The sequence below is a fragment of the Otolemur garnettii genome, unplaced genomic scaffold, assembly GCF_000181295.1.
Source record: "Otolemur garnettii isolate 467f Iridium unplaced genomic scaffold, OtoGar3 scaffold00095, whole genome shotgun sequence".
Lineage (NCBI taxonomy): Eukaryota > Metazoa > Chordata > Mammalia > Primates > Galagidae > Otolemur > Otolemur garnettii.
In genome coordinates, this window is record NW_003852490.1 from 1,978,400 (window position 1) to 2,004,324 (window position 25,925).

The 25,925-nt window shown below is 37.8% G+C and overlaps 1 protein-coding gene across 1 annotated transcript in view; it reads left to right on the forward strand.

Annotated features, from left to right (window-relative positions):
* Positions 1 to 14,756, forward strand: part of MAP4K3 (mitogen-activated protein kinase kinase kinase kinase 3) — a 206,572-nt gene extending 191,816 nt beyond the window's left edge. The window contains exons 24-31 of the mRNA XM_003795701.3: positions 252 to 310; positions 1,714 to 1,817; positions 2,307 to 2,478; positions 4,454 to 4,522; positions 4,602 to 4,694; positions 10,157 to 10,227; positions 12,587 to 12,642; positions 13,303 to 14,756. Coding sequence (XP_003795749.1) covers positions 252 to 310; positions 1,714 to 1,817; positions 2,307 to 2,478; positions 4,454 to 4,522; positions 4,602 to 4,694; positions 10,157 to 10,227; positions 12,587 to 12,642; positions 13,303 to 13,390 — 712 coding nt within the window. The 3' untranslated portion in view covers positions 13,391 to 14,756. The remainder of the gene's footprint in view (positions 1 to 251; positions 311 to 1,713; positions 1,818 to 2,306; positions 2,479 to 4,453; positions 4,523 to 4,601; positions 4,695 to 10,156; positions 10,228 to 12,586; positions 12,643 to 13,302) is intronic.
* Positions 14,757 to 25,925: the final 11,169 nt, after the last annotated feature.

The window sequence follows — 25,925 nt, forward strand, 5'->3', positions numbered from 1 at the left end:
TTTGAATTTTTGGAAGGGATCTCAAGGTTATATACCACTATAGGTTTTTTTCATATTTAAATTTTTAATCCATTTGGAATTTCTTGGAGGACATGAGACACGGATCCACTTAACTCTCCTTTTTAACAAGTGGCTTATTATGTCAGCACTAGTTTTTGAACTCCTCCTTTCTCTACTGATCTGTAAGAGCACCTTTATCATATACTGAGTTTGCCTACATCTATTATACACTCATTTTTATTTACATTTAGGAAATTTTCCGTATCAGCAAAAATTCCTGAAACCAAGTGGTGTCAGAAATGCTGTGTTGGTAAGTGACCTGTCCAGTGACGGAAGTTCCCTGGGTTCCACAGTGGCTAAGAAAACCCCATTTCATTTTTTCACTTTTAAATCTAGTTTAAAACAGTACTAGTCCAGAGCATTCTGCCAGTAGTAGTTCATCTCCCCTCAAGTAAAACAGATTTAGATCTCTTGGCCATTACCTTGTACTTGGCAGGTGTTTAGCAAATGATTTGGTGACTAGAGAAATGGATGACTTTTTGTGTTGCCACACTGCGTCCTTAACTGGATGCTAGTTTTAGGGAGGAGAATGGCAGAACATGTGAGCAGTTAGGTTAGAGATAGAGCATGAGAGGCCTCCTGTAAACATGTGCTATGCAGTGGGGAAGAAGGTCTTGAGCTACAGAAGTAGCAGCAGAAATTGAAAGGAGTATCCAGGACTGAAGGGGAAAGATACCAGAGAAGACTAAGACCTCAACCCCAGAAGACTGGCAGGATGGCAGGGTGTCATTATCAGGAACAAGAAGAGCTACTTAATTAAGACAAAGGAGATGACAAGATTAGGTTTAGACATGGTGGTTTCAGTAACTATTAGAACATCCAGCAGACTGACTTAACTACAGGAGTAGAAAGGGGCTGGGTTTTTCTTCTATTTGCTTTGCCTGGGTGATTTTGCTGTTTACCTCCTCTCTACCATTTAAATATTTCAAATCTATGTGAAGTTTGTGGATTTTACTGTTCTTTTTACTGTTTAAATTTTTTGTCTTTATTTCAAATAGATTCACTTTAACCAGAAGAAAAATACAAAATATGAAGCAATACAATTTTATTGCTTTTAAACTTGTATTTTACGGTTTGCTTACTGTCTATAATGCTTTCTAGTAACCAGAACAGTTTCATAAAAAGGAAGGAGATGGACAAGTGTTTTATTTTTAGAAATAGAGCGTTATTGCCACCGAATATTACTACAAAAACGCCCTGTGAACCACCTAAGTGTGTTGTTGTATCCTATCATTTTGACAACTTTCCCACAAATTTAGTCTAACCCTTTTTTTTCGGATGTTGCTATGTTAGTGTTCCCTGGAGCCCTCTGTTCTTTGACAAGCTAAACTGCCATGTCTGAGCATGGGGTGCTGTACCCTTACATTGTTACTCAGCTAATTTCTGTGTTACAATAAGATCTAAAGTCCTTCTCCCTGGTCCCCCAACCCCATTATAACTGGAGGTTTTATTTGTGCATACAAATAAAAATCCTGTAGATGTTGAGGACATTTCCTGCTATTACCTGAAACAGCATTTATTTTTCACTTTGCTGTCTAATTAAGAAATCAAACTGGCATCTAGCTTTTGTTTCTGTTTTGAGCATGGAACTATAATTATAAGGACTTTGTAGGTATTGTGAGAGAACTCATATTTACTTTTTTGCCTTGACAGTGAGAAATCCTTACACAGGCCATAAATACCTATGCGGGGCACTGCAGACTAGCATCGTTCTATTAGAATGGGTTGAACCAATGCAGAAATTTATGTTAATTAAGGTAAGCATGAAAGCCAACCTGTCACATTCTTTGTATAAAAGTTTGTCAACTTTTCTATTCTTTAAAAATACATTTTTTTAGTTCTTCAGTTAGTGATTATAGTGATTTTGAATTACATGGTAGGGTGTGAAAATCTGCCCAATTATAAGGAACTCAATTGGCTTGATAACAGTTTTCAAAGAATCTAGAGAAATAGTTCAGGGGTATGGAATTAGGTTGGACAGGTGACTTATAAAGCTCCCTTCCAGCTTTCATATCTTAAAATTGTGTGATTTTAACTTTAAAATTTTTTACAGTGATAAACCTACAGTCTTCTTAAGGATACTTCCTAATTTTGATTTTTCTGCATACCTTGAATTTTTGCGACAGGAAGCAGTCTTCTTAGTACAATAGACTTGAATAAAACAAAATTCTTTGCAGTATTCTCATAGAATTATTTGGCTTTTATTTTCTTACATTTAATGTATTTTTTTTTTTCTCTTTCACTAGCACATAGACTTTCCTATACCTTGTCCACTTAGATTGTTTGAAATGCTGGTAGTTCCTGAACAGGAGTACCCTTTAGTTTGTGTTGGTGTCAGCAGAGGGAGAGACTTCAACCAGGTGGTTCGATTTGAGACTGTCAATCCAAACTCTACCTCTTCATGGTTTACAGAATCAGGTTTGTGATTTTTATGGAATTACTACAGCCAATGCATATGCTGGTTTTCTAAGTCATGAGTTTGCAATGTCTCTTTTTAAGCAAAAACTATATAAAAAGCCTGTCTTCGATAACTATAAACTGGAAGAGGATGACTTATACCTAACTCATTTGGTACGTGTAAAACAATTTGACCAAGCATGTACATTGAGAGCACATACATCAATTTTTATGTTTGGTAATGAATATGGTAAGAATCTAATCCTCAATGGCCTGTATTTGGTGCATATTAATAAACAATTTTGCAGGACACATCTCTTACTATAAAATAAGATAAATACCTGAGTCATTTTATGGTTTTTTAAAAAACATGACACAAAATATGGCATTTTAAATAACACAGTTTATCTTGAAAGTCATTTTATACAGGGAGCAATTAAAGTCATACTTGTATTAATCTTACTTGGAAATAATTGCATATGGCCAATTGAATACCAGTTAAAACACTTTCCCTCAAGGCTCAGTGCCTATAGCTCAAGCAGCTAAGGCGCCAGCCACTTACACCAGAGCTGGCGGGTTCAAATCCAGCCCATGCCTACCAAACAACAATGACAACTACAACCAAAAAATAGCCAGGTGTTATAGCAGGCACCTGTTGTCTCACCTACTTGGGAGGCTGAGGCAAGAGACTCACTTAAGCCCAGGAGTTGGAGATTGCTGTGAGCTGTGAAGCCTTAGCACTCTACCCAGGGCAACAGCTTGAGGCTCTGTCTCAAAAAAAAAAAAGCACTTTCCCTCAATAAAAGTAAATAAGTTAATGTATATGCAAATATTTTTAATACATCATACGTTTTACATTTATTTTTTATTTTTGTTCTATTTTTTTCAGAGTTATTTTTTAGAGAATTTTGTTAACATAGGAAAGATTTAAAACAAATGTATTAAAGCGTATTAACATGGGAAATATTTAAAAGTGTAGGCACTTAACAATTTCATAAATGTCAAAATTTTTAGATATTTTATGTGATTTTAAATAGTATATCCCTGAAAATTTATATAGTACATAGCTCTATTTGCCCTGCCTCTTAAGGTGATGTTCCCTTTTTAATCCCAGTCACTCACTTTAGTAGGAGTGTTGGTGAGGAGATCATTGAGTATTCAGTACATACCACTGATGCCTAAATTTGAGCATGCGTCAGAATCCCTGGGACACCCATTAAAATACATTGCTATGCCTCACCCCAGAGTTTCTCAATCAGTCGATCTAGAGTGGGTCCTAAGAATTTTCTGTAAATTCCCAGTTGATGCTGGTGATGTCGATACACGAATCATAGCGTGAGAACTACATGTAGTGTACACAGATCTCAGGCTAACAGCAAAGCTGATCTTTTAAAAACCAAAACAGAAAAGCTGCATTATAGAATGTTTGAAGCATAGTTTGTTTTCTAGTACTGTCAGCCCTGCATATCTGTGAGTTTTACATCACAGCAGCATTGACAGTAGCTAACATTTGCAGTGTTGAAAAATTACATGGTTTAGTACTTGCATCAGCATTTGAACCCAAGTAGTCTGGCTCAGCTACTATGTATGTGTTATAAAAATTTATATCCATTTGAAATACTATTACCATTAAAATTCTTTCTCTTAGGCTCGGCGCCTGTGGCTCAAGCAGCTAAGGCGCCAGCCACATACACCCAAGGTGGCGGGTTCGAATCCCCAGCCCGGGCCCGCCAAACAACAATGATGGCTGCAACCAAAAAATGGCCAGGCGTTGTGGTGGGCGCCTGTGGTCCCAGCTACTTGGGAGGCTGAGGCAGGAGACTCGCTTGAGCCCAGGAGTTGGAGGTTGCTGTGAGCGTGATGCCATGGCACTCTACCCAGGGGGATAGCTTGAGGCCCCGTCTCAAAAAAAAAAAAAAATTCTTTCTCTTAAATATTTCTGTGCTTTAAATATTACAATTTTCTGTAAGTTTACCAAGCTTTGTTTGTGTTATAGATACCCCGCAGACAAGTGTTACTCATGTAACCCAACTGGAGAGAGATACCATTCTTGTATGCTTGGATTGTAAGTTTTTATTTATGAATGTCTTATTTTAATAAGACATTTTTAATCTTCATTTCTGAGTGACTTTTTTCCCTTCTAGGTTGTATAAAAATTGTAAATCTCCAAGGAAGATTAAAATCTAGCAGAAAATTATCATCAGAGCTCACCTTTGATTTCCAGATTGAATCAATAGGTAAATCAAAGTTTTATGTTTCTTTGCATTTTGAACTGCTTAGAATAATTTATTATCTGAAATTATAGATATAATTAAGGACTGATTTTTCTAAAATATAGGCTATAATAAATACTGGGTCTTACTATCCTTCACTTTTATACATTCTCCAAAGTAGTTTTTTAGTAATGTTCTTTTCCTTGCAGATTTGGCATTTTCAAAAGAAATAGTTAAATATCATTTCTCAGCTAGGCATGGTAGCTGTGCCTATAATCCCAGCACTTTTGGAGGCAGGGATGGGAGAATCATTTGAAGCCAGGAGTTCAAGACTAGCCTGGCAACATAGTGAGATCTTCGTCTCTATGAAAATTTTTTTAAAAAACTTAGCCAGGCATGATAGCTTATATCTGTAGTCCTAGCTACTCAGAGGCTGAAGTGGGAAAATTGCTTACCTCAAATCTTAAGTCCCAGGTTACAGTAAGCTATGATCATGCCACTTACACTCCAGTCTGAGCAACAGAGTGAGATCCTGTCTCAAAAATAAGTAAATATTATTTCTCCTAATATAGTTATGAATTCCCATTTCTTTCTGATCATGGAGAGTTTCCCTGTAAGCACTTTAAAATTTAATATTTAGTGTACCCTGTTGTATTTTTGCTGTTATACTTGCTGACCAGAAAATCTATGGGATTTCCTTGCCATTTTTTAGCATTTTGCTGGATAAGAGTTTTCTCTGGAAAAGCATTTCTGACAGAATTAGTATTCTAAAATGATTATTTCCAGGAAAAATAAGGTGAAAATGATCATATATAGGATAATGCTAGAAAAATGAATGATAATCAGTTTAAATGTATACACATTTTCTGGTATCCTTTATCCATAGAATAAAAAGTCAGCAGAGGGTAAAGCCAAGGGCAGACAGTTCTCTTGTCTTTTTCCTAGTTCTGTTTTCTTTAGCTAGAATGTCCCTCACCCAACAAACAAGTGATAATCGTAAGTCAATTTGGGAGGCATCTGATTCAAGGTATTAAAATGGTATCCATGCTTAAAAAGACATAGCAAGGGGTCAGAAACCAAGGCAAACAATAGAAACTCAAAAAGCAGCGTTCAGGCCTAATGCCAGCAGGCCTGCTGGGCTTAGAGTGTAGAAGTAGACCACAGCTGGGCTCTTGAGTGATAAAGAAAACTGAAAATGCCCCAGGGGAGACGGGAAACCATAGCCAGGCTCCTCCTCTGATAACTAAGCATGATGTCTTCGTAGGTGATTTTTACCCACCCTTAATGAAAGGGAAAATCCTATCCTAAGCACGTTGTTTCAGATGGTAGACAAAGAAAAAATTCTGAACAAAAATCAATGTTTAACACTAATGCTGAACTCAAATAAGATTAGCGCAGAAAACAAAAATGATGATCTAATCCTAATGAAAATTGTTTTTTAAAAAATGTAAATACACGTAAAATATTAGTGACTGGGATTGTACATTATCAAATAATAGATTTATCCCAAGAAAGCAAAGACAGTTCAGCATCAGAAAATGCATTCATGTAATATACTACACTACTAAAAGAGAAGAATCATATACTTCTTCTGTAGATACATAAAAAAGCATCCTATATAGTCTAAGTCATTAATGATTTTTTTAAAAAATGCTTCTTAGCATATTATGAATAGCAGGAAATGTCCTTTACTTACCAAAACCTATTAAATATACCATGTTTAATGGTCAAACTAACTTCTGTTAAAGTAGAGAACAAGATAAAAATTGTTTGCTATTATTACATTTTAGCATTGTCTCATTAGACAAGAAAAAGGAATTATGAATATTAGGTGGAAAAAAGTAGATTCTTTTTTGTTGATAATAAGATCATCTACATAGAATATAAAACTATAAATTGCTAGAGCTCATAAGAGAATTCAAAGTTGTTAGAAGTAGCAGGGGAAACACTTGAAACTGGCCTGGGAGAATACTTTAGGAGGAGGACCCCCTGGGCAATTGAAACAACACCAAAAATACATTTCTAGGATGTGATCAAATCAAACAGCTTTTGCATAGTCAAGAACACAGTAAGTAAAGCAAGTATTTAGCCCTCAGAATGGGAGAGGATTTGCACATTATGTTTCTGACAAAGGTTTGATAACCAGAATCCACAGAGAACTCAAACTTATAATAAGAGAAGAACAAGTAATCCCATTTCATTGTGGGCAAGAGATTTAAACAGAAGCTTCTCTGAAGAAGATAGGTGTATGGCCTACAGACACAAGAAAAAATGCTCATCATCTTTAATTATCAGAGAAATGCAAATCAAAACCATTTTGAGATACCATCTAACTCCAGTAAGAGTGGCTTACATCACAAATTCCCAAAACTACAGATGGTGGCATAGATGTGGAGAAAAGGGAACACTCCTGCACTGCTGGTAGGAATGCAAGCCAATGCGTCCCTTTTGGAAAGAAGTATGGAGAATACTCAGGGATCTCAGTGGACCTGCCATTTGATCCTATAATTCCTCTACTAGGTGTATATCCAAAAGAACAAAACTCATATTATAACAAAGATATTTGCACCAGATTGTTCATTGCAGCTCAATTCATAATAGCCAAGTCATGGAAGAAGCCCAGGTGCCCATCAACCCATGAATGGATTAATAAATTGTGGTACATGTATACCGTGGAATATTATGCAGCCTTAAAAAAGATAGAGACTTTACCTCTTTTATGTTTATGTGGAATATATCCTACTTAGTAAAGTATCTCAAGAATGGAGGAAAAAAGTATCCATCGTACTCAGTACTATTATGAAACCAATATACAATCACTCTCACTTTCATATGAAGAACAGATTGCAACTATGGCCCAGGATGAAAGGAGGAGGGGGGAGGTCAGATGGAGGGAGGGTGAATGGTGGGATCACACATATGGTGCATATTGCAAGGGTACATGTAAGATCTATTAAGTATAGAGTATAAATGTCTTAACGCAATAATGAAGTAAATGAGGTGAGGGATATATTACCAGTATGATGTAAACACTCCAAATTGTGTATGAAATCAGCACATTGTACCCCATAAACACATTAATGTATACTTGATCTACCTCTTTATGTTTTAATAAAAAAGTTAACAGATATGAATAACTTTCCTAAATAATCACCGAAAAATTTAATTGGAAGAAAGATCCTTTTCACAATGACAATAAATAACTTGTATAAGTGTAATTCAAACATGTTTAAGACCATTATCTAGAAAATTTCAAATTATTTTTTAAAAACATAAAAAGTTTTTTTTTTTTTTTTAGAGACAGAGTCTCACTTTATCATTCTCGGTAGAGTGCTGTGGCAGTGTCACACAGCTCACAGCAACCTCCAATGCCTGGGCTTAGGTGATCCTCTTGCCTCAGCCTCCCAAGTAGCTGGGACTACAGGTGCTTGCCACAACACCTGGCTATTTTTTTGTTGCTGTATGGCCAGGGCTGGGTTTGAACCCAATACCCTCAGTATATGGGGCCAGCACCCTACTCACTGAGCCACAGGCGCCACCCTAAAAGAAGATTTGAGCAAATGAAGAACTGTATTGCATCCCTGGGCTGCAATACATCCCTGGGCTGCAATACATCCCTGAGCATTCAATATGGGCTCGGCACCTGTGGCTCAAGTGGCTAAGGCAGCAGCCACATACACCTAAGGTGGCAGGTTCAAGTCCAGCCCAGGCCCGCCAAAACAACAATGACGGCTGCAACCAAAAAATAGCCAGGCGTTGTAGCAAGTGCCTCTGGTCCCAGCTACTTGGGAGGCAGAGGCAGAAGACTCGCTTGAGCCCAGGAGTTGGAGGTTGGTGTGAGCTGTGATGCCACAGCACTCTACCAAGGGCTTTAGGCTCTGTCTCAAAAAAAAAAGTTAAAGATTTAATATGAGAAAGGTGTCAGTTCTTCACAAGTTAATCCACAAATTCTATGCATTTGCAGTAAGAATTCCAGTGAGGTATTTTGTGCTACCTGAGAAGCTCATATTAAAATTCATACGGACCTCAAAAAACAAAAAATAGAACTACCATATGACCCAGCAGTTCTACTCCTGGGTATATATCCAAAGGAGGGGAGTTCAGTATATTGAAAAGGTATCTGTACTCCCTGTTTGTTGCAGCACTATTCACAGTAGCCAAGATTCAGAATCCACCTAAGTGTCCTTCAGAAGATAAATGGATAAAGAAACTGTGGTACATACATACAAGGGAATAGTGGGTAGCCCTCCAAAAAAGAATGAAATTCTGGATTTCTGGATAGAACTGGAGAACATTATGTTAAGTGAAATAAACCAAGCACAGAAAGCCAAATCTCACTCATGTGGACACTGAATATGAAAAACAATCAGTCTCATAGAGGCAGAGAATGGAATGGTGGCTGCAAGGGTCGGGAGGGTAGCGAGGGGGGATAATGTGGGGATGTCAGTGAGGCAGAAATTATAGTTGGAGTGAACAGTGTTTGATAGCACAGCAAAGTGATTGAAATCAACAGTAAGTTAGGGTATGCCTCAGAATAATTCAGAGTGGAACTGGAATGTTTCTAACACAAAGGAGTGATAATGCCTAGAGTAATAGATACTCCTATTACTCTAATTTGATGAATTCACATTGAATGCATGTATCAAAACATCACATGTACCCTGTAAGGATATATAATAAATTTGCACATATTTTGTAATAATTAAAAATGAATATTAAAAAAGAAAAAAATTTACATGGGAAAGTAAAAGACCAAGAATGGTATCATAATCAGTGTTGACAAGTGCTTGCTCTACATAGTGTTGAAACTTAGCTTAAAGCCATAGTAATTAGGACAGTGTGGTATTAACACAGGGACAGGCAGAAGAGGGGCCCTCCTGTAAATGGAATTACCAGCAGTATGTGTCAGTAGGGATGATGGACTGTTCAACAAGTGATGCTGGTACAGTGAGTTATCTGCAGGAAGCTGAATTAGATTGCTTCCTTGCTGAATATGCATAAGATCATGTATTGAATATATAAATATTAGAAGCTGAAAGTTTTACTGTATGTTTTATACATGAGAATGAAAAATACCAAATTTATAATGATGGTTATCTCAGGGCAGAAGGAAAGGCTGGAATGGGATCAGGGAAAGGGGACATAGGGGATGCAGCTGTGTAAGCAAATATGGCAAAATGCTGGAATCTGACAGTTGAGTGGTAGATACATTTGTGTTTTTATGCTTTTCTCTATATTTTTCTATATGTTTGTGGTATTTTTAAAAATTATTTATTTTCAGTGAATTTTCCTTTTGTCAAAGAGATGAATAAGCTCTACATAGTGTATTTTAAGCCTTTCAGATGTAACGATGCAGCAGAGTATGGAATAGCTGACGTTAGTTGTTAATTGAAGTACTGCTGTCCCAGATAGAAAGAGGCATGGAGGGTGCTTAGCAGTTGAACTTTTGTACTATTAACAGTAACTGAGCTGTTCTTGCCTGCTAGTTTGCCTACAAGACAGTGTGCTAGCTTTCTGGAAACACGGAATGCAAGGTAGAAGTTTTAGATCTAATGAGGTAAGTAAGCTTTTTAAAATTACAGCCATTACGTAGTCACAAGACATTAGGAAATTTCACTTTAATCAGTTTCTCTTAACTTTGCAGAATTCCTGAGTGATACAAGTAATGCTTGATTTGCTAACTTTACTAATACTTAGAGTATTTAGTCTACTGATAAAGCCAATAGCACATGCTTTATAACCCCTTTCTCTTCATTACTCAAACACTTCAGTGCATATTTAATGTTTATTCTACATGATCAATTCAGAACAAGACCTTCCTAATACTGCTAAAAATGAGTCAACTATGATTTTCTTTCAACTTCCTCTGGCCATTGCCTGGATTTAGAAAAAGAGAGCTGGTGTGGGCGCTCCCTGTCCTGAAGCCCTTTTTCTCCCTTGTATTTCAGATAATGGCCAATGCAAGCTATAAGCAAAGGGTTCTACATATCTCTTAAAGCCAACTTGCCCCCTGTTTCTGTTATCCCTATTCAGTTGACATTTACAAGATTCTTTGCCCTTTTCTCCTTCCTTTTTTATTAATGTTTTACCTGCATCTCATAAGTCTTTCCATCCTTACAGGAATAATATGGCTCCAAGCCATGTGATATAGTCAGTACAGTTCAACATTTATAGCAGGAAGTTTCGGAGCTTAAAAACATGAACAAAATATGCTACTTAACCCTCTATAATGTTAATAGGCAAGTAAAATTATCAAAAAAATCTTCCAGTACCCCAAGCTAACTTTTACTTGATCATTGGAAGAAGAGAATCCTTGAGTCCCTTGAACAAGAAAATAGCTCATTTGTTTCCTGAATTTTTGTTCATTAAGCTGAGAGTGGTTTTTCTCACAAAGTTAGGAGTATGGCGTAGTAATCATGAGCTTGGGTTCCAGAGGTGAGACACTCAGGTTGAAGTCTCAACCCTTGGGACCTTGGCGTGTCACTCAGTTGAGAGTTGTTAAGATGACATGAACATGTAATGTGCTTGACGTGGTGCCTGGCCCATAGGAAGTGTTGAAGAAAGGTAGCTGCTGATATGCTTCTAGCGAGCCATCCCCCCAGTGGGCTCACTTGTCAATAAGATCTTCTAAAATTACCTGAGGAACTAGAGCAAGGAGGTTAAGAACAGTCAACAGCCCATAAGCACTAGTCAAAGAAAAAAAAGCATTATAGGCAGAATAGAATGTTTTTTTAAAAGAACAAACAAAGAAAGATGGGCGGCACCCATTGCTCAGTGGGTAGGGCCCCAGCCGCATAAAACGTGGCTGGCCAGTTCGAACCTGGCCCAGGCCAGCTAAAGCAACAGTGACAACTGCAGCGAACAAATAGCCAGGCATTGTGGTGGGCACCTGTAGTCCCAGCTACTTGGGAGGCTGAGGCAAGAGAATCACGTAAGTCCAAGAGCTGGAGGTTGCTGTGAGCTGCGACACCACAGCACCCTAGAGGGCAACTAAGTGAGACTGACTCAAAGAAAAGAAAAAAATGAAAGAAAGAAAAGTTTGGCAAAAAATCACCTGAAGGACTTTCTCAGGCTACACAGGCAGCCCTTCAACACAGCGCCTCCAAAAATGTTATGTCCCTCTAATAGGCAGACCTCAAAATACATTGGGGATCACTGTCCTAAGCCTCTGTCAGAGAAGTGAGCATGTTGTTTTCTTCAGGTATGCTGAGTTACAGTGGCAGTTAGGAATCATTAGTGAAAATCACTAGTGTTTGCAGAAAAATGAATCGTGGGGGTTTGATGGAATGAATTTAGTTTCAAAATCAAATTGCAAAAGAATGGGAAAGATTTATGTATTGAACACTTCTTTAGTTAGGTTGTATACCACTAATCCTTACAAGAACACTGCCAAATGCTGCTTTAGCATAGATCTTTTCTTTCCTGTTTTTAAAGAAGGCAAAACCATTTCTAACAAATTACATATCTTACCCAGGGTCAGAGCTAGTAAGTGGGAGAACTGAGATTAAAACTGAAGTCAGGTATGACTCAAAGATTTCATAGTGTACACACGGCAACCTAAGAACCAGATCTCAGTGGCCCATGGCTACCAGTGGCCTTGCTGTTAACATTAGCATAAATGGCAAAGGGCTCTAGTAAATAAAGTGAAGTTGGTGCTTTGTTTTTAAGTTTTTCCCATGAAATATGTAAGTTAACAAGTATTTTCCTTTGCCTGTATTTTGTGATTAATTCAAAATTAGCCTCATTCTTCCTAGACTTGACAAATTGATGCATCTACATGCTGATTTAAATAATCATTCAGGGATGTATTTCCATCTTAGGGATTATATTTCTTTTCTGTAGAGTTATAATGAAATGCACATATAAAATTTTTTTATCTTTAATTTCAGAAATTAATTTATATTTTAACTGAACAGGTAACACAAGAAATTTCAGATAGCACAAGAATTTTCAGGCTACTTGGATCTGACAGGTATGAAAACGGGTTGTTATTAAATGCACAGTACTAAATGTTTTTATAAATCTAGCATGAAACTGGTTTCTTTTAGAAGGGATTGAACTTGTGCAATAGTATGTTGAACACTGTATTTTTCACACTATAAGAATTCACAAGTCAGAAGCTATAAAGCATTTGAAAATGTCCCTGCTCTTCCAGGTAACAGGAATTTATAGATCTGTCAGTACTGGTTTGCATTAAACTTACCATCTAAAGTCTTGATTTTTTAGCAGAAGAAAGAGGAAATACCATATACTGACAAAACAGAACTTTAGTTTTTAGTTTTTAGTGCCAATAGGATTTTAGAGCTCTATTCTAATGTAGCTTTGATTCTTGAACTGCAAATTACTTTTAGAATTTGCCATAAGAATTAAGTTTCTTTCTCCCCACCTCTGACTCTTAGAAGAACACTGGCTTAGAGGTGGGAGGGAGTGGGCAGCAAGAACTAGAGCTAGAACCGGAGCTAGAACTGGCCCTGTAATCATAGCAATAGCAAATGATTTGTGGCCACAAAACAAACAAGCAGCGTTTATAGAGGCATATAATGGAAAAGCAATGGAAAGTTTTTCTGCTACCATTTGTTTTTAAGAATAACTTTGTTTTGTTACATGTTTTTTGTTTGTTTATTACTTTTAGGGTCGTGGTTTTGGAAAGTAGGCCAACCGATAACCCTACAGCAAATAGCAATTTATACATCCTGGCGGGTCATGAAAACAGTTACTGAGAATTGTTATGCTTTGACAGTTAACTGTAGAAAGAAAGAACACTACCGCTGCAACATTAATGGATGCGTGAAGCTGTACAAAAGCTGCAGTAACCTGGCTTCAGTTACTTTGTAATTTATTGTGGCATGAGACAAGATGGGGAAAATTTTTGTTTTAAGTGGTATGGATATGTTTAGCATATTGAACCACACAAGTGCTTGATTCATTGTTATGTAATCTTTGTACATATAGGCAGTATTTTTCTGTGAAACTTCATATTGCTGAAGACATACACTAAGAGTTGATGTAGATAATGTACTTTTATGAGATGTACAAGTAAGTGTCTTATCTGTACAGATGTAAATGTTGACAAAAATGCAATTGGGGTTAATATTTTAAGAATTCTTTAGTATATTCTTGGGTGTGGTTATATTACAAAATGGGATGCTGGAAAAGAAACAGCACATTTAACACTATTGTATTTTTATTATATGTAATTTAGAATATGAATACAAATATGAATACAGATCTTGTAACTTTTAAAATTGTAATGGAGGCTGTAATCATTTTATAATCTTGTTTTTAATTTTAATGCAAGTACACTGGTGTTTATATTTGCACAAAGTATTGATATGTGATGTATTAAGTCACGAAAGTAAGCTGTGACGTCTATATGCATTTGGCTCCACAACTTCTTTTTTAAATGTATTTGGATTGTTTTCTATGTTAAACAAGCCAATTACAATAACCATCTGTTGTAGTAACTGGTCTTTTTATATTTAAGCAGAACCCTATAAGATTGCTTGTCTGTGCAAAAAACAATACCTTTGAAAAATTTGAATCACAGAATAGCGGTACCATGATGTTAACATTGCAATCATTGTCTGAATTACAGTATGCACAAAGAATAAATTAGCACAATTAAAGAGTCCACACTAAACATTTCATGTAATCACATTGAAGAACTATAACATTCCATAGAGTGAAGTAGTTCAAATTTCGTGTGGAAGTTTTACTTTGGTTGGCCTTATTTTATGATCTTTTTCTTATTTCTTTTGATTTAGAGTATTAACACATGGCCAAAATAATTTAGTTACTACCTCATACAGAAAATATATAATGGTTACTACGCATCACAGGAACCTAGCTTTGCTTTAAGTCATTTTTGATTGCTTTTTTCCCAATGGAATATGTATATACCAAGTTTTAGTAAAATGCACACTTTGGGCTCTTTTTGTTATATGTTCTTTATAATGTAAGTATATACACTAAGAACAAACTAAATTGTGATTTATGATCTTCATTTATTTTAATTGATAATGGTTTTAAATATGTTCTGCATTGTACATATTGTAAAATAAACATGTTTTTTAACATGCTGTTGTATAGTAGTTTAATCTATGTACAGAACACTAAAACATATTAAGAGAAAGGAACTTTATTAAATTGTTTTGTATTTAAATTCTGAAGTACCAAGTTCTGGTCCCTCATAATTTGATTTTTATTTGATCTGATCTCAATTTCATGAAACAGTAATACCCTCTCATTTGAGAAGAGAGCATGTTTTATAGAATTTTTAACTTTCTTTTTCCTTTTTTTTTTTTTTTTTTTTTTGAGACAGAGCCTCAGGCTGTCCCCCTGGGTAGAGTGCTGTGGCATCATAGCTCACAGCAACCTTCAACTCCTGGGCTCAAGCGAGTCTCCTGTCTCAGCCTCCCAAGTAGCTGGGACCACAGGTGCCCGCCACAATGCCTGGCTATTTTTTGGTTGCAGCCATCATTGTTGTCTGGCAGGCCCAGGCTGGATTCGAACCTGCCACCTTGGGTATACGTGGCTGGCGCTTTAACCACTTGAGCCACAAGCGCCGAGCCAAATTTTTAACTTTCTGATCAGAAAAGTAATTAAGCATCTGTAGTTTTTCGGTTAGAGGAGGAGTGGGCAGACTACAATCCACAGTCCGCCCCACTGCCTATTTTTGTAAATAAGGTTTTATTGGGACACAACTCCACATTCATTTGCATGTTGTCTATGACTGATTCTATGCTACAGTGTTGGAATGGAATGGTTTCCAAAAAACCGTATGGCCTGAAAAACCTGGAATGTTTACTGTCTGACTCTTTACAGAAAAAAATTGCCAGCAGCTGGGTCAGAGAAAGGAGGTAAGGAAAGGGAAGATTAAGTGAGAAGAACAGTATTGGGTGCCAAGAGGCACCACTATTGCTTCTGCTACTACCTGTCACGATGCCGTGAATAAATTGCCTTGACTAAAATAGTTCCCACGTTTAAAACGATACAGGTGCTAATAATTGTAATGATGGTTATGTGTTCATTTATCACTTTTCCCAAATACAGTTTGAATAATCTTAGCATTAATGACTGATTTATGACTATGATTTAAAACACATCTTGATGTAATATAACATTGTCATCAATTTGCTAAAAACCAGACTCAAGAAAAAAGTTTTTGAGAAATTAAGATTCTGTTCTTGGCTCTAGTTAACAAAGTTGTTAATCCTTTTTCTGGACCTTTTTTTATTTTTCAGTTCCAAGACCTGTGAAGTTAATATAAAGGGTCATATCTCATAAAATGTTACTTGCCACATTTTTCTTTTTCTGAGACAGTCTGACTGTCACCCAGAGTAGAGTGCTATGGCATCATCAAAGCTCACAATAACCTCAAACTCTTGGGCTCAGGCTGTCCCCTTACCTCACCCTCCCAAGTAGCTAGAACTACAGGCACTGACCACAATGTCTGGCTAGTTTTTCTATTTTTAGTAGAGACGTGGTCTTGCTCTTGCTCAGGCTGATCTTGAACTCCTGAACTCAGGCTGTCTACCCACCTCAGCCTCCCATAGTGCTAGGATTACAGGTGTAAGCCACCATGCCTGGCCTAATTGCCACATTTAACTGTTAAGCACTCAGAAACATTTTCAAAATATGAAGTATACAATTGGTTGTTTATTACCAAGAGACTTAAAAAATATCCCTGAAGTGAAAATCTTTGGGGTGAGGTCCAGCAACATACAGGGTGGCCATAAAGTTTGTGTGCAATTTTGTGAAGTTGTATAAATCTGATTACCAGCCCAGCATAAGAACCACGGGCATTGGCTCGGCGCCTGTGGCTCAAGTGGCTAAGGCACCAGCCACATACACATAAGGTGGCAGGTTTGAATCCAGCCTGGGCCCACCAAAACAACAATGACAGCTGCAACCAAAAAATAGCCAGGTGTTGTGGTGGGCACCTGTGGTCACACCTACTTGGGAGGCGGAGGCAGGAGACTGGCTTGAGCCCAGGAAATTAGAGGTTGGTGTGAGCTGTGATGCCACAGCACTCTACCCAGGGGGACAGCTTGAGGCTCTGTCTCAAAAAAAAAAAAAAAAAAAGAACCACGGGCATTAAATTTAAATCAGAGTTTCCAAGTATGTCTAAAGATTACCTGCCTCAGAAAGAATCATCTTTGATAACAGTTGAAAATGCAAATTTGGGGCCAGGAGTAGGGGCACACACCTGTAATCCTCGCACTCTGAGAGGTAGAAGTGGGAGGATTACTTTAGCTGAGGAGATTGAGACCAGCCTGAGCAAGTGGGAGATCTCATCTCTAACAAGAGATAAAAAAAAATTAGCCAGGCATGATGGCACATACCTGTAGTCCCAGCCACTCAAGAGTCTGAGGTGGAAGGATCCCTTGAGCCCAGGAATTTAGAATTTCTCTTGCCCAGGTTAGAGTACACTGGCTACACAGAAGCCACTGTACTCTAATGTGGGCAACAGAGTGAGACTCTGTCTCTTAAAAAAAAAAAAAAAGGAAAATGCAAATTTCTAGGCTCCACCCAAAAACTTTTTATTATGGATCTTTATGAACTCCAAAGGAAGAAAGTCACTTAAATGTTGGGAATAATCTGTTCATCTTAATTGAAATTCAAGCTATCTTAGCTAATTGCATAGACATTTTTGAGAAGAATGTGGTCAGTTGTTTACAGACGTATTGTCCTATGCGCTTACAAGTGTGTCTCTGATTTTAGCAGAGACCAAGATGTAAAGGATGGATTATATCAGCTTTCACCATTCCTGGTAGAGACGTGAAAGGATATGCCATAGGAAATAACGGGTAAATACTGAAAGAGTATATAGTAGTAAGTTCCCCATGCACGTATCTACCTGCTGTTTGTCGTCCCATGTTAGCCATAGAGCTCCCCAAGGAGGGTAAGTACTGTCAACTCCATTTTACAGAAGAACTTAGGCACAGAAAGCTTAAATAACTTGCCCAGGACTGTAGGTGGTAAGTGATAAGGCTAAAATTTGAACCTAGGCACTTGGTTCAAAGTATATTCTTTTAACTGCTGCTAGACTGTTTACATAGAATATATGCAGTATATTCACTGCCCACAAAAATACACTCTTAGCATTTTTCCCTATGAAATAGAATTTTTTTTCCAAGTGTTGGGTTTCAAATTCTGATTTTCTCTTTGCTACAAGATAAATTAAATTTGTGTCTTATTTGTTTGCTTTATCAAAAAGCATTTTTCTTATCCAAAGTTGTTTTTATGAGACAAGGTCTTGTCCCATTGCTTGGGCTAGAGTGCAGTGGTATCATCCTAGCTCACTACAACCTCAAACTCATGGGCTTAAGTGATCTCCTGCCTCAGCTTCCCAAGTAGCTGGGACTGCAGGTGCCTGCCACCATACCCAGCTAATTTTTCTATTTTCTGTAGAGATTGAGTCTCACTCTTGCTCAGGCTGGTCTAGAACTCCTAGCTTCAACTGATCCTCCTGCCTTGGCCTCCTAAAGTGCTAAAATTATAGGCTTGAGCCACTGTGCCCCACCCAAAGCGTTCTTTATAAGGATAAAACAATTTACAGAAAATGAACTTTAAAGTTAAAGTGTAAAAAGTCTACTAGTCAGGTTCAGTGGCTCACTCCTATAATCCTACCACTTTGGGAGGCCAACGCAGGATAATTCCTTGAAGCTGAGGGTTCAAGACCCGTCTGAGCAACATAAACCCCCATTTCTATAAAAAATTTAAAAGTTAGTGGAGTGTGGTGGTGTGTGCCTATAGTCCCAGGTACTCAAGAGGCTGAGGCAGGAGGATTGCTTGAGCCCATGGTTTAAGGTTGCAGTAGGCTATGATGAGGCCACTGCATTCTAGCCCCAATACTAAGAGCAAGACCCTGTTTAAAAAAAAAGAAAAAGATTGCAACTAAGTTTTTTTCTTTTGTGAAACAATTACATAAGCAACATGTATTGATTATTTACAGTTTATCCAAGCATTTTACTGGCACTGGACTAAAGATGGAAAGGCATAATTCCCAGCCAGTATCATGCAAGGACCATGCTTGGATGAATAAAGACAAACATCAGTAAATAGCATTAAAAAGGTAGAAAAAGTTTCATCTAATTGTGTTTTCGGAAAAGGAAAATCCTATGTAGAAGAATTGTATAGAATATGTAAACCAGAGAGTTGACAGATGAAGAGTTTATCGTGAGTGGGGAGAAAGCAGGGGAGGAAGCTGTGGCCTAGATGAAGGCAGGAGAAAATAACTGTGTTGGAGGAATGGTGATGTCGAATGGGGCAGAGAATGGAGCCCGAACCTGGAAGTTGGGCCTGGTTGTGAAGAATTTCCTATAGAAAAGTAGGCAGAAATCGACAGTTCAGAAACTGCAGGTCAAGTATCATGATTACTTGTGTACTTGATGAGATAATTTTCTGTAGCATTATGAAGGCAGAGATTAGAAATAGGTAGATGTGAGTTTATGAGAAGATTTGAGTTTAGTGAAGTGTTTTTGGACTTGGAGGAAGGAGATACAGGTTTCTGGTTTGATTTTCTTTGCTGAAGATAGAGATTTGAGATTATTTCTAAGCAAATGAAAATGGGGAAAAATTGAGATGAATGAGAAAAATGGGAGGAGAGTCAACTGTGCAGAAAAAGGGAAGTGTGGACGTCCACTATGTGGGCGCTTTTGTTGATGCTAAAACATGGTATGTATGTGCTCATTAGCAAATACTGTTTTTAAGCTGATCCTGGAAACAAAAATCCTCTTTCCCAATGTTAATGCGTTTATCTCCGTGTAGCTTTCATCGCATTGTTTGCTTGACTTTTTCTTTTTGAGACAGAGCCTCAAGCTGTCACCCTGGGTAGAATGCTGTGGCATCACGCTCACAGTAACCTCCAACTCCTGGGCTCAAGCCAGTCTCCTGCCTCAGCCTCCCAAGTAGCTGGGACTACAGGAGCCCACCACAACGCCCAGCTATTTTTTGGTTGCAGCCGTCATTGTTGTTTGGCGGGCCGGGCTGGATTCGAACCCGCACCTTAGCACCTTGAGCCACAGGTGCTGAGCTCGTTTGTTTGACTTTCTTCCCCTGTTGGTTCTGAGTCAGCCCCGGATACTAGTACGATGCCTGGTGACTTAGGAAAATGACATCAATGAACTACCTAATATATAGCTGCTTTTCGTGGAAAAGCCTACGGAACTGTGCTGGAAAGCTATTGGGCAATAAGGGAAGCCTGAAAAGTAAAGACTAGTGACGAAGATCTTGCAAGCTGACCGACTCCGCTCAGGCAGGGAAACGGGTTGATCCGCATTCACATTTATTATGCGCACTTAATTTGGGGGCTCTTCTTGCCTTGTAAAGGAGCAGGGCTTAGTATGATTACAGTTTTAATGGCAAAGTAGTTTAAATGTTTCCCAAGCGCCTACATGCATTCTTGCTGCGCCCACAAGGGCCGGGTGCGGGGACCGTCACCGCGGGCGCCCGGGAGCGCGCTCGGAAAGCCGCCCTGGCGCGCGCCGCCTGAGCGTCCCGGTTGCCCGGGAGACGGCGCGGGGTTCGGCTCAACCGCACGGTGCTGGGCCGGTGGCTGCCGTCTGTGAGCGACCCGCGAGGCGATCGGGAAGCTCCGGGCTGCAGGATACTGCGCCACCTGCGTCACCATCTCCCCGGTCCGGGCGGTAAGTGCGGATCCCGCAGGTGGGACGGGGTCGGCGTGGGGGACGGAGAGGACGGTGGAGTCTGGTTGGAGGCTCCGGGAGAAGGGAACCCGGAGCTGGCCTCTGCAGGAGAGAGGGAGGGGTGCAGCAAGGGTGCGAGGGCACAGGTGGCTGCCGCCGGCGCACGACCCACCCAGCGCGTGTCCCTGGGGACGGAAGAGAGGTCCAGCCCGGGGGAGGTCAGGCGATGGGACAGGGCGTGGCCAGGGGAGTGAGCGGCGCCGTCTGCGGAGACCCACGTGTGACCAAGAAGAGAGGCTCGTTAAGTGAGTCCCGAAAATAAAGTGGATTTATACCGAACTTCCAGATCTGTTACCTGCACACAAGAAATGTGATGTATTTAAACAAAATTGGTTCCTTGGATTACATAAATTATGCGGTGTTCCGGTTTTCTGGGCATAGCTGTATTTATTTATTTTGTATTTCGGGTTGACATGAGGGTGCGTACTGTTGGGTTGGGTCGTCTCGGAGTTGCAGTGGAGCCTCTCCCAGGAGGTGGGTGCGATACACCCCTACCGAGTACCGGCCACTCGGAATGCGCTGCATCTGGTCTGGGAATGCTTTCAATTAATCTGAGCGTGTTGTCCCCAAGACAAGTTTATATATAGGTATGTGTACTTTCGAAATTCAGTAATTCAATATTTAGCAGCCAGATCAGAATGACTTAATTGCCCATTTTCCTCATGAGTTTTATTAAAGATAATTTCATCCTCCTGCCTCAATCTCCTGAGTAGCGAGGACTACAGGCATGCACCATCATGTGGCTCCACCCTTTTTTTGTGGAGATGGGGTTTCGCTCTGTTGCTTAGGCTGGTCTTAAACTCCTGGCCTAAAGCAATCCTCTACCTACGCCTCTCAAAGTGCTGGGATTACAGGTGTTAGCCCGCAAGCTCGGCCCTTTTGTCCATTTTTAAATTGGGTTGTTTGACTTCCTATTGAGTTCCGGGCATATATATATATGCCTTCAGGTTGTACCTTATCTTTCCATTTTCTTAATGGAAAAAAAATTTAAAACACAAAAATGTTTAAAACAAAATATTTTAAAAGCACAAAAATGAAAGCATACATAGTATAAAACTAATTTTAATGAATTCCATTCAATTTTTTCCTTTATGAATCATGCTTCTGATATTGTATCTAAGAAATCTTTGCCTAACTGAAGGTGATAAAGATTTTCTACCCTATTTTTGTTCCTGGAAGTTAAATAGTTTTGACGCTTACAGTTTGGTCTGTGATCCATTTGAGTTCATTTTGGTAGACTACCTGAGGTAGGTGTCTACTTTGTTCATATAAATATCCAGTTGTACTAGCATCATTTGTTCAAAAGACTATTCTTTCCTCCTTGAATTACTTTAGCATCTTTGTCAAAAGTCAATTGATCATGATTAAAAGAGTTTATTTCTTGACTCTTACGTTTCATTGATATGAAACATTTGTCGTTATGTTAATACCCCATTTTGATTTACTATAACTTTATAGTAAAATTTGAAGTCAGATAATATAAATCTTCCAAGTTTGTACTTTTTCAAAGTTGTTTTGGGTATTCTGGGTCTTGTGCATTTTCCAGATAAATCTTAAGTTCATGCTATAAATTTCTACCAAAAGAAAAATCCTATTGGAATTTTCATAAGGACTTAATTTAATCTATAAATGAATTTTCAGTGTACAGGTCTTGCACTTGTTAAATTTATTCTTAAGAGTTTAATTCTTATTTTACATTATCATGAATGGATTTGTTTTCTTCATTTTATTTTCAAATTGTTTATTGCTAGCATATAGAAATACAATTTATTATTGTATACTGATCTTGTATCCTACTACATTCCAAACTTGTCATTAGTTCTAGTATTTTTTTACAGATTAATTCATATTTTCTACAACAATCTGTTATCATTTCCAAACAATGATAGTTTTACTTTTTATTTCCAATCTATACACCTTTAATTTCTTTTGCTTGCCTTACTGCACTGATAAGAATTTTCAATACAATGAGAAATGGAAATGTGAAAGCATATTTTTTCTAATATTAAGACTAAAACATTCAATCTTTTACTATTAAGCATGATGATAACTATAGATTTTTCCACTGATACCTTTGGCAAAGTTCCCTTCTATTCCTAGTCTGTTGAGTTTTGGTTTTTTTTTTCTTTTTTTTTTTTTCAAGACAGATTCTCACTCTGTTGCCCTTGGGAGAATGCCATGGCATTATAGCCTCAAACTCTTGGGCTTGATCAACCAGTCCACTTGTCTTAACCTCCCAAATAGCTGGGACTATAGGCATCAGCCACAACACCCAGCTATTTTTTAGAGATGGGGATCTCACTCTTGCTTAGGCTGGTCTTGAATTCCTGAGCTCAAGCAATTCACCTGCCTTGGCCTCCAAGAGTGCCAGGATTACAGGCATGAGCCACCATAGCCATCTATTGAGATTTTTATCATGAATGACTGCTGGGTTTTATCAAATGATAATGTAGTTTTATCTTTTGTTCTATTAATGTGTTATTTGACATTACTAATTTTCAATATTAAGCCAGTCTTGCATCCTGAGATGAATCTCACATAGTCATTATATATAATTCTTTCTATATTTCTTGTGATATTTTACATTATTGATTTTCAGTATTAAACCAACCTTGCATTCCTGAAATAAATCTCACAGTCATGGTATATAATCCATTCTAGATTTGGTTTGCTAATTATTTTGTTGAGGATTCTTGTGTCTATATTCATGAGAATAATCATCTATGATCTTGTAATTTCTTTGTCTAACTTTGTATCAGGGTGATACTGGCTTCATAAAATGAGTTGAGAAATGTTTCTTCCTTTTCTATTCTTTGAAACAATTTGTGAAGGATTGGTATTAATTCTTTTTTTAATGTTTGGTAATATTTACTTATAAAGCAGTATGTTCCTGGGCTTTTCCCTGGGGGTAGATTTTTAATTATTAATTAAATTCCTTTATTTGTTAAGGGTATAATTAGATTTCCTATTTTTTCTTGAGTCCATTTGGTATTCTGTGTCTCTTTCTTATTCAACCTCATTGACTAATTTGGTTGCACATAGTTGCCTAGAATATTTTATTTTAATTTTTTAAAATTTCTGTAGAGTGACCCTAATTTTGGTAACTTCTGTTTCTTTTTTTCTTGCTCAGTCTAGCTAAAGCTTCAACTTTGTTGATCTTTTCAAAGAACCAATATTTTGTATATTGTTTTTTTTTCCTACTATTTTTCTGGTGAGGAGGAGTCAGCCATTAAATGTATTTGTTGTTGCCTTGGATGTGAATGATTCCATCTTACATCTTCCTTGGATATGAATGATTTCCCTTGTTTTCAAATTACTCTCTTTGTCTTTGATTATTAGCAGTTTGGCTCTGGTGTATTAAAGTATTAGTCCCACTTGAAATTTATTAACACTTTTAAATTAATGTTTTCCATCAAGTTTGGAAACTTTGGGCCATTATTTCTTGAAATATTTTTCTGTCCCTTCTTTTCACTCTTCTCTTTCTGGGTTTCTCGATACATATGTATTGGTACTGATTTTGCTCCACAGGTCTCTGAGGCTTCTTCATTATTTCTTGAAATATTTTTCTGTCCCTTCTTTTCACTCTTCTCTTTCTGGGTTTCTCGATACATATGTATTGCTACTGATTTTGCTCCACAGGTCTCTGAGGCTTCTTCATATTCAGTCTTTTTCTCTCTTTGATATTGGTCATTTTATGTGATCTGTTTCACCAGTGTTCTCCTATGTTGCTATTGATCCCATCTACTGAATTTTTCATTTCTATTTTATATTTTTGCTCTAAAATTTTTATTTTGGTTCTTTTCCTATTGATAGACCCTCTTTGTTGAATCATTGCCATCATATTTTTCTTTACTTCTTATAATTGATAGTTTGCCTTAATTGTTTGACCATAATTGTAATAGCTGCTTTGAAGTCATTATCAGCTAAATCGAACATCTGGATCCATTCAGAGTCAATTTTCATTGACTTTATTATTTTTCTATCAGTCACATTTTCCTTTTTCTTAGCATGTCTCATAATTTTTTGTTGTTTTTATTGAAAATTGAATGTTTTAGGTAATATGGCAATTCTGGATTCTGAGTTTCTACACTTAGGGTTTTTTTTATTTCTTTTGGCATGAGTTTTTTTTTTTCATTTGTTTGTTTGTTTTTGATTTTGCAGTCTACCTGTATGTGGCTGCCAATGTCTCTGTTAAGTTTTTAATTTTTTAACTTGACTTTTTTAGAAGTCATCACTGTGTCTGGATAGCTTAGCAGTCACCAATGATTTGGGTAGTGTGATGCATAAACTCCTCTAGCCATAAATGTTTCATCCTCTTCCAGTGGATCAATGTATGAGTTAGAGCACATTCAAAGTTCCTCCAGGCCTTCTTGGGTCTTCCCCTGCCCATGCTTCTAATTTTCTAATCAGCCAGAGATGTGTGGAGAACTAATCTAGCCCTTCTTTGGATCTATCATTTCCAGGGTCTTCCCATAAATTCTGTCTAGTCTATTGCTTACCTCACCTGGAACCATATTGTCAGGCTTGCAACGCTGTGAAGGTTTTTTTCCTATTTATTTTTCACCAAATTTCTAAGAATTTTACTGACAAGGATGTTGTTGCAGGTCTTCAGCCTCTGAGCCTTATGGAGCATGTCCTCTCTGAGAGTAAGGCTGCTGGTTTTCATGACCAGTACACATTGGTAATATATAGTACCCATTGATCTAGGTTATGGGGGTAGAAGAGGAGGGATAGGAGCAGCCTCAGGCACAAAAGCCATTGACTCCAGCTATTCTTAAGTGGAGTTCTAGCACCTTATTGTAAACAAATACTTCTCAGTTTGTTTTGTTGCCTTTGGTTGATTTCCAAAGCCCCCAAATTGTTTTTGTTTTTGTTTTGACAATTTTGCCTAGTCTTGTACTTGTGTTTTAGAAAGAGACTTTTATCAGTCGCTTCACCATAATTGAAGTTCAACCCCTGGTATCTTTTTGTGAAATTCCTTTTTAAGATAACTTTCTCTATTCTTATACAAAATTAGTCTAAATTTTAAAGAGTAATCTATCAGGACAGTCTTTCAGTATTTTTACATTTATGATATATTTTCCCTTTGAGAGAGGAGGTGATTTTAAGTCTATCTTAGACTTTTCTCTTCTGTCTTTCTTACAGTTTTTCCAGATCTCACCCCACACCTATCTTTGCTTTCTGCCAAGGGTTACAGTGGAAGCTCAAGAGAGATCTCTTCCAGAATTTGGGCTTCACTTTTCTACTTAAGTTTGTAGACTCCTCTTTCTTCTTATCATGCCGAATGCATTGGATTTATGTGGTTTTATTTATTCTGGTTGATTTGTATTGCTTTGTGGGCAACTTATGAAGAGACTAGATGTAGGCAGTAGTCATTATCCTTGGCTACCTCCAAGACCCCACCATGTGTACCTTCACAAAGCTATTTAGGTGTAATGCGGAGCACATTGGTGAATTTTAGGTAGATTTAGACTAGAGGATAAGGAGGAAGAGAGGCATTTTGTTTAGAATGTAGCAATTTTGAGATGATTTTGTCCAATCATAT